General features: G+C 37.5%; 1 protein-coding gene across 2 annotated transcripts in view; it reads right to left on the bottom strand.

The window, feature by feature from the left end:
- LOC107743106 (histone deacetylase 6-like) overlaps positions 1-9270 on the bottom strand; it is a 14199-nt gene that overhangs the window by 1718 nt on the left and 3211 nt on the right. For both annotated transcript variants that reach the window (XM_016556220.1, XM_016556221.1), the window contains exons 3-25: positions 8683-8793; positions 8208-8293; positions 7659-7743; positions 7544-7584; positions 7349-7445; positions 6797-6894; positions 6609-6713; positions 6236-6304; positions 5999-6125; positions 5359-5424; positions 5211-5270; positions 5037-5126; positions 4843-4949; positions 4690-4757; positions 4079-4205; positions 3837-3965; positions 3488-3656; positions 3137-3339; positions 2602-2794; positions 2371-2520; positions 1759-1933; positions 1293-1648; positions 1050-1193 (exon numbers count right to left, since the gene is read on the bottom strand). In XM_016556220.1, the coding sequence (XP_016411706.1) occupies positions 1050-1193; positions 1293-1648; positions 1759-1933; positions 2371-2520; positions 2602-2794; positions 3137-3339; positions 3488-3656; positions 3837-3965; positions 4079-4205; positions 4690-4757; positions 4843-4949; positions 5037-5126; positions 5211-5270; positions 5359-5424; positions 5999-6125; positions 6236-6304; positions 6609-6713; positions 6797-6894; positions 7349-7445; positions 7544-7584; positions 7659-7743; positions 8208-8293; positions 8683-8793 (2856 nt within the window). The remainder of the gene's footprint in view (positions 1-1049; positions 1194-1292; positions 1649-1758; positions 1934-2370; positions 2521-2601; positions 2795-3136; positions 3340-3487; positions 3657-3836; positions 3966-4078; positions 4206-4689; positions 4758-4842; positions 4950-5036; positions 5127-5210; positions 5271-5358; positions 5425-5998; positions 6126-6235; positions 6305-6608; positions 6714-6796; positions 6895-7348; positions 7446-7543; positions 7585-7658; positions 7744-8207; positions 8294-8682; positions 8794-9270) is intronic.

The raw sequence follows: 9270 nt of genomic DNA, 5'->3' as shown, positions 1-9270 counted from the left end.
CATACAGAGTTGGATAGTAACTGATTACGTGTAATCTGGATTATGTAATCGGATTCCAAAAATTAAGTATTTATAATTAGATTAAATCGGAATCAAACTACAGTTACTTTTTTATTGATTACATGATTACATATTATTCGCACAATAGCAATAAACTAGCATTAAACAAATAAAATATTCAATTTTTTTAGTAAGTGTTTTATTTTGATTGATGTGATTTTAAAATGCCTTATTTTAATTTTACAGTTTTATGATTTAATGAATTATTAACTTTTCAAACCCCCTGCAGTTCCTTCACGAACCCCAGTTGGGAAACCCTGATAATGTAATGTTTAATGCACTTAATTTTGTTAATAACAACAAACAGAATAGAGTAAATTTTCTTACTCCTTTTTAATATCAATATGGTACAACATTATCCTATTTAAGTCAATGTGATAAAGGGGTTAGGTCAAAGTAATCTAAAAGTAGTCTGATTATATTACCTAAAATGTGTAATGTAATGGATTATATTACTAATCACAATTTTTGTCATATAATTTGGAATCTGTAATGGACTACAATTTGTAAGTAATCTACCCAGCTTTGTACATATATATATATATACATACAGAGAGAGAGAGAGAGAAAAAATAACATCATAATTAAATAAAAAAATATATATTTTTAAGTTTTTTAAATGATTTTTATTACTTAATTATCTTTGTATTTAAATTTGTATTTATCTATTTACTACTAATAAATATCTATATTTTAAAATATGAATATATAATAATTAAATATAATAAATAATAATAATACATCATAAATAAACATACAATATTCTATATACATATAATTAATTTTTTATTGTTTTTAATATATATATATATAATTTATATAATATAATAATTTATATAATATATATTTATTTCTTTAATTTTTATTATTACTACTATAAAATGTTTATTTAGATATTTAATAGTAGTAATAAAAAAAAAAACATAACTAAATGTATGGGCCACATTTAACCGCAATGTTACTATGCTAACATAACTTTAGTACGTTACCAAATCCGTGGCTTGTGCTCCAAAGACACTTTCTAAGACTGACATCATAGTGGCTTGACCACCAGCAGCCTCCAGCACTGAGTTCTCCTGGTCATCCACGGCAGCTGAATTTCCAGTGACCACAGACTCTTGGATCGTCCGGTCCTGTTCAACAGAACATTTTTGATGATGAATACATTACTAGTCACCAAAAACATACTGCTAATAACATTAGAGAATGCTTCCAGGTGTCTCTGTTTTTACCGTCGTAATCTCCGCATGCGTGTCGTCTCCAGCTCTGGTTTTCTCTGACTTGAGTTTTAGGGGTGAATCTGACTCCCGGTCTGCTGAATTCCTCTGTGCGGTGGGTTTCACCTTCCGTCTGGCTCCTCCGATGGGGACTGAAGCTGGGCTGGGGTTAGATGAGGTACTCGTGTTGAGATTCAGAGAGAGCAGGTCCTTACTGAGCTCATCAAGGCCGGACTGCTCAAGATGCTGCGGTGTCTGTCCAGGACTTTGGGCAGGGGTGGACTGGCGAGGAGATTTCTTGCCCTTGCCCGCCGATGCCCGCTTGCCTTTCGGTTTAGGAGATGGCAAAGCCAAACGAAGTGACTCTGGAACTGATATAAACACAAAAACGAAAGCATGTTGCATTCAAACAATTATCCTGTTCTTACAATTGAATTCTTCAGACTTAACAGGAAGCACACTTTTCGATATGCAAACTCACTCTGTATTCTCAGGGAGCTCCAGAAGGGGGAGAAAGCACGCAGGACATTGTTAATCGTGACAGTGGCATTGGTCTTTGGAGGTGGCAGATGGTCTAGAGGTGGAGGAGAGTCTCCCAGCAACATACTGGTGCACATGGACATTGACTCAGAGATGGAGGTGAGGTTATATCCTCCCTATGGTGAAAAGGGTAAGATGACATCATAAATGTTTTTGAAAGAATGCTCACCAAGGCTGCATTATTTGATCAAAAATACAGTAAAAACAGTAATATTGTGAATCATTATTACAGTTTAAAATAACATTTTCATATTTGAATATATTATTAAATGTAGCCTAATTTATTCCTGTGATGCAAAGCTGAATTTCAGCATCATTACTCCAGTCTTCAGTGTCACGTGAACCTTCAGTAATCATTCTAAGATTTTGCCAGCCCAGAAAATTTTCTAAAATGAGTTATTCTTACATAGGAAACTGTGATACGTCTCATTTGACATCTTTAAAATTGTCTGGTGTCTAGAGACACTCTAGGTATTGATTTCAGCATAAGCCACTGAAAAACTCAACAGTACAAAGTGCAAACATTGTGAATGTGCGCGTGAATATAACCCACCTCCAGTATGACTAGTACTCTTCCTGCAGCCAGGCTCATTAACTGATGGGTGAGGTGGGCGTAGCCCTCTGGGGTCACCTGATACCCTCCTAACGGATCACCTCGTGCTGCATCAAACCCAGCAGACACCAGCACCAGCTCTGGGGCAAACTAGAACACAGACAACACTATTCATTTAGTATTTAACTCCAGACAACATCAGGTAAATATGAACATATGTTGTGATTTTACCTCTCTGGCTATCGGCATCACTATGTGATGGAAAGCCGCCAAGTATTCTGGGTCTCCCATCTTTCCTCCACTCCAGGGGATGTTGACATTGTATCCTCTGCCTTTCCCTTGCCCCACCTTATCATAGTTCGCATCCTCCGAACTGGGGAAGAATGTCCCGTCTTCGTAGCGATGCAGAGAGATGTACAGAACACTGGGAGAACAGAAAGACATTTGATAGGTCAGCACTGCGACTGATCTCAAACAACGATATTTATACATTTGACAACATAAAGAGGACACATTAATAATGCAAACCCCTCTTGCCTATCCACCCAGACAAAACAAAACTGCAAAAATTAGTCATTTAGATTCATGGTTATGATGCACTAACTATCACACTTTAGCACTGACTGTTTTATGAATGCAACTTTGTAAACAGGCTGTTGTTGAATGATGTGGAAGTTAAATACTAGATTTGATCATCATCACTGATCCAGGCCACTACTGTATATGTACTGTATTTGATTATGGTTGACTGTTGGACTGCACAAACCTGTCATCCTCCTCAAAGATGTGCTGTGTGCCGTTTCCATGATGAACATCCCAATCGAGGATAAGGACGCGCAGGGACTCGTGAGTGGTGCACTGGGCATAGCGTGCGGTCAAAGCGGCCGTATTAAAGAAACAGAAACCACAAGCTGTGTCTTTCTCTGCATGATGACCAGGAGGACGGACTATGGCCACGCCGTTTCTCACCTACATGACCAAACAAACAACTGAGGAGACCTGGGAACAAATTTAAGCAGTACTTCTGTGGCATACAGTATTATACTGAATATATTATACAGTATACTGAAACATGTTAAAAAAGTGTATTACTTATGAAGATCACAAAATGACACACCTGGCCTGTGAGAATGGCCTGTACGGAGTTAAAACACGAGCCAGCGGCCATCAGGGCGCAGGTGTAGCTCTCATTACTGATGTAGATGGAGTTGTAACCGTTTCCCAGTCTGTGCAGATCTCTGGGCTTCATGTGCTCTGTACTCTTTATAGTGCTTATGTGCTCAGAACTAAAGAGATAAACACACACGAATTGGATCAAATGTAGTGTACAACATTAGTTTTAGTAAGAAATCACCACTAAACAGGATTGCGGAAACGTTAATTATGCAAATTAAATTAAATTTGATTTGTATTTAATTTTTTCTACAGTAATGTGGTCGATATTGATTTACTCATTTGAATGTCACCTGTGACAGAGTGCCAGCTCTTCTTCTGTTGCTAGGCGAGCTGGTATCCGAAGGCAACGAGACAGCAGACCCAACTCCTCATGCTGGCAAAAGATGCGTGAAATTCTCTGAGGGAGCTCTGGATGATGACTGTGGGAATCAATACATCCTCATCTTATATGTTATGTACAACCAAGTAATCAAACCATTCAATTGTCACTTTTCACAGGGATACTGTGGTGTTATGTTATTAATGCTCTCACCCATCCCACATGTTGTGATGAAGCATCATTCTCTGGTCGTAAACTAGTCCAGTGATCAGAGAGGAAGCCTTCACTTCTGCACACACTGGAGCGGGCAGAGGAGGGACATCGGACAGAGGACCACCCTCTGAAGATCAAACACACACATTCAAGAGCCGCAGAAAACAGAAATATTTGCGCCTGTTAGTCTTGCAATGGTACCAGATGTACAAAATCATTTCTGAACAAAAATGGCGATGAATGCTTTCTTTATATCTGAAGATGACAATAATATAATAACATCAATGACCAATGAATTTCCATGGTGTTTTTTCCAGTGATTTGTGATAAGGATTTTTAAAGATAATTTTGTAGAGATTTTTATAGAGGGCAATTTCTAGCCAATTAAATATTAGGGGATATTAAAAATACATACTTTTTTTTGTAAAGATAGATTTTTAAATATATTTATTTATTAATAAATGTATTTAATAACTACATTTTCCATAATACAGGGTGATCAAACTGTACTTTTAATTGAGTCTTAATGTTTCATATCTGCACCAATATAATGATGGTGATTTAATCAGTTTATTTGTAAATAATAATTTTTGTCTTTTGGTAATTCTTACCAAACGTCTGAAGACTCTTCCAAAATGGATACAAGGCTGAGATGGTCTTTGAGATGGACTTCAGGGCACTGCAACAAAACATCAAAATAAAACAGAGCATAACACAAAGAAATGTAAGAGAACGCAGGGAGATGTGTTCCTCAGTTCACTCACCTTTCACTCGGAGCACCAGGAGAGACCAGATGAGGGCAAGGGTCACCCAGCAGTGACCTCACACTAGCACAAACACCCTCTGCTGTGGACTGGAGGTTATATCCACCCTAACAGATGAAACACTAGTGAGTCTGAGTGAGATGTTAACCCCAAAGAAAAAGATTTTATTCTCTCGTGGCATAATACGATCGTACCTCAAGAGCCAGCACAAGTCGTCCCTGTGCTACACCTTTCAGCATGTGGGTCAGGATGGAGAAGCACTGTGGACTCACTCGCATCTCACCCTAGACATAAAGAATGTTTTAAAGAATTCAAATGCAAGGAGTTTTTGAAAATTTTATTAAAGAGACTGAAGCTGAGCATCTCACCATTGGGTCACCGATCACAGAGTCAAATCCGGCCGCCACTAACACCAGCTGAGGCTGGAACTGTGCAGCACATACACAAGAGATCAGTCATTAATAAACAATAAAGCATTCATTCCAGATGTGCAGGTGACTGATCTGACAGGTGTACCTCATACGCCACAGGCAGGAGTAGCTGCTGGAAAGCTGTGATGTAATCTCCATCCTCCATCCCTATCTGCAGTTAAATAAAGAGATCAGGCCACATTCAGCACCAACTCACCACACTACCATAGCATTTTATTTTGTCACTTATAGTCCAGTATAATATTAGTGATACTTTAGTTTGCATGACCATTTTCAACTTTTTAATTTAAACAGATGTTTTTAAGACTTCTGTATGCAAATATGTGACCCTGGACCACAAAACCAGTCTTAAGTCGCTGGGGTATATTTTTAGCAATAGCCAAAAAAACATTGTATGGGTCAAAATTATCGATTTTTTTTTTATGCCAAAAATCATTAGGATATTAAGTAAAGATAAAGGCGATTTTCTCAATATTTTTGATTTTTTGCACCCTCAGATTCCAGATTTTCAAATAGTTGTATCTCGGCCAAATGTTGTCCTATCCTAACAAGCCATACATCAATTGAAAGCTATTTATTCAGTTTTCAGATGATGTATAAATCTCAATTTCAAAAAATTGACCCTTATGACTGGTTTTGTGGTCCAGGGTCACATATTACATTTGTTAATCTCTTGAAATGAGTCACGTCAACACTGACAAGCAGAGTAAATTAGCGTGGTGTACCTTGTTCCAGGGCAGGTTGATATTGTAGCCCTGTCCTGCTCCTAAACCCACCGAACTGCTGTCAGACTCCTTGAGGTGCGGCCAGAACGAGCCGTCTTCATATCTGTGCACTGAGAAATACAGCACACTGCCACACGGGAAGACAGAGAGAGAATCTTTACAAATGACAGACATTCATACAGAATAAACGCAATATGACGTAATATAACACGGTGCTTCAGATACGGACAAATATACCTGGGATCCTCTTCAAAAATATATTGGATTCCCTGTCCGTGATGCACATCCCAATCCACAATTAGAACTCTGAAGGAGGAAAAAGGTACAACTCATGCTATAGACTCTCAAACCATACATTTCATTAAAGTCAACATGAAACGATGTTTGCAACACATTCAGTTCAGTTCACATCAGTAAAAAAAGACATTTCAGAGGTGAAGAAAGTCATTATGTTTGATGAAAAAATATGAAAACAAACGTTTTTATATCTATACTAGATGTGCATCTATGAATCGCTCATCAAGAATGTAAGGTCAATTTCAAAATGTCTTTAATAAATTAAAAGTGCAAATAAAAATGTGACGGTACAGCAAGATATGCAGACTCTCACCGTTTAACTCCATGCTGTTTCTGAGCGTAGCGCGCTGCTATGGCCAGATGGTTAAACATACAGCAGCCGTTCATCTTATCTGCATGAGCGTGGTGACCAGGAGGCCTGCGTGTACAGAAAAAAAACATTAACTCAAATAGATCAATGATCTATATTAGAACTGCTAAGAATAACAGATGCAACGAGACCTGTTGATGGAGAAGCCGTTACGCAGCTGTGATGTCATCACCTTATCCACCAGCTGGAGAACCGATCCCACTGCCAGACAGGCAGAGGTGAAAAATTCCTGGAGGAATTAAAAAATTCCACACAATTAAAGACATGTTGTTGGGCATCCATTAACAAATAAAATAAATTCTAATTATTATGTTTTATTGTTTTGTATCATAAAAAATAAAAAAAACAATAAGCCAAAAGAGATTTTGATTCATGATCAAGTCCTTTATAGGCAATAGGGTTGCAAAACGGTGGAACATTTCCAGTAAATTTCGGAAACATTCCAGAAACTTTGGAAAGTTTCCAGGATAATTTTTTTGGACTATTCCAGGGATTTTTGGAAAGTTTCCGGAAATGTTCCACCGCTTTGCAACCCTAATAGGCAATAATGCTCAATATAGTCAATATTATCATGCTGACTTTAAGAAACATCAGGGAATGTACTGGATTAAGATGAACACTGAAACATCGGGAATGGAAGAATAAGCACAGGACTGGTGAAGACTTGTGATTAGGTGACTTACAGGGTGCAGGAAGACAGAGTCATATTTATCAGCCAGAGTCTTTAGCTCCTCCTCTGACATTTTCTGAGTGGATTTCATCAGCTCTGCATACTCCTTCCTATTGTACACGACACATTCCCCCGTGTGGCGTAAGATAATCATAAACCAACTCGATGAACGGTGTCAATCTTTATTCAGTCTTGCATATAAACTTACGTATGAACGAGTAAAAGCTCATCTTCTGACACAGCTCTGGCCTTAAACACAAAACTAATGCAATTAAAACTCAGGTACAAACCTGTTATCATCATCACTACAAGAGTATCTCTACCTCTACTCGTACGCAGCGTCCCAGCAGACCTTCCGTCTCCAGCATCTCCATCACAGTGCTCACTCTCGCTGGACACTCTGGGTGACTGAAAACAAAGACATCCAACCCACTGTTACAGAATAACCAATACTAATTTAAAACGAGGTTAAGTATCAAGAATAAGTGCAACTTTTTGGGATTAAATCACTAAAAATACTATTTCTATTTTAAGGCATCTTTAAACGAATGCTCAATTCAAGTTGATACAAACTTAATGCATATGACTAGAACGTTCTATCTTTGAATGCTTCATTAGCATCTACTGGAGAGTCTTAAAGGGTTCCCAAATTACTTTTTTTGTTAAAGGGATAGTTCACCCAAAAATGAATTTGTGTTCCGAAGACGAACAAACGTCTTACCAGTTTGGAACGACATGAGGGTGAGTAATTAATGACAGAATTTTCATTTTTGGGTGAACTTTCCCTTTAATTAAAAGAAAAAAAAAAAGAGACAGAATTTTCAATTTTAGGCAAACTATTGTCAATTAATTAAACCATCCTGAAGCATCACCTGGCATCCCAGAGGCAGTGAAAACGAGTAAAGGCGTCTACGTAGACGAGACCTGTTCCTGTTGCTTTAGTCTTACCACGAACATCCTAAAAAAACATCCCAAAAACATTCAAACAGCCGTTCCAAAAGCATCCCATCTCTGAGCTTGCATTCTCACACTGATATTGCATGTGCGTAACTGGATCATGTGCAAAATGGTTTCGCCATGCTACAAGCTACTTGCAATCTAAAGTAGTTAAGTACAGTAATGCCAGCTTTATGAAATAGTATGTAAGCTACTGGACAAGGACAAATTGCAAGAAAAATAATGTTGCAATAACAGAAATATTTTTGGTTGGAAAAAAACAGGCTGTTATTGTTATTATTTATGCAAAATGAATTTGAATTTTTTGCTTTTAATTTTCTTTCAAATATAATATAGACGATCCTTGACAATTTTCTTGAGAAAACACAGTGACTGTGATTAAGTGTTTACCAAGTTTTGGAGCTCATTGCTCATCTCCTCCTCCTCTTTGCTCCGATCCATTCTGCCCTTCCTCCGCGCCTCCTGTAGATTCTTCTTATGGTTTGGATTGTTGTTTTCTCTCTGGAGAGCACAAAGGTCTTTTAGGGAGATTTGCACGCAGCCTAAAACAGGAATCCAAATCAAGCACTGGCTCCCACATCTGACATTTAAGAATGAGCAAAACAGAGCAAGACACTGCATAGATCAAGTGGGCAAACTTCAAGAATATCTGTGGATTATTAACCTCTGAATGAAGCTACTCATTTACACACTGATCAAAACAGCAAATGATCAACATACAGGTGCTGAACACGGTCTTAAAGGCATACTTCATCCAAAAGTGAAAATAATAACACACCTACAGGCCATCCAAGATATAGATGAGTTTTTTTTTGTGTGTGTTGTCTAATGATTAATCGCGATTAATCGCATTCAAAATAAAAGTTTTTGTTTACATAATATATGTGTGTATACTGTGTATATTTATTATGTATATATATATATAAATACACACACATGCATGTATATATTTAAGAAAAATATGTTACGTTTATATAT

The sequence above is a fragment of the Sinocyclocheilus rhinocerous genome, unplaced genomic scaffold (assembly GCF_001515625.1).
Source record: "Sinocyclocheilus rhinocerous isolate Xijiao unplaced genomic scaffold, SAMN03320098_v1.1 scaffold797, whole genome shotgun sequence".
NCBI lineage: Eukaryota > Metazoa > Chordata > Actinopteri > Cypriniformes > Cyprinidae > Sinocyclocheilus > Sinocyclocheilus rhinocerous.
This window is presented reverse-complemented; position numbering and strand designations above follow the sequence as displayed.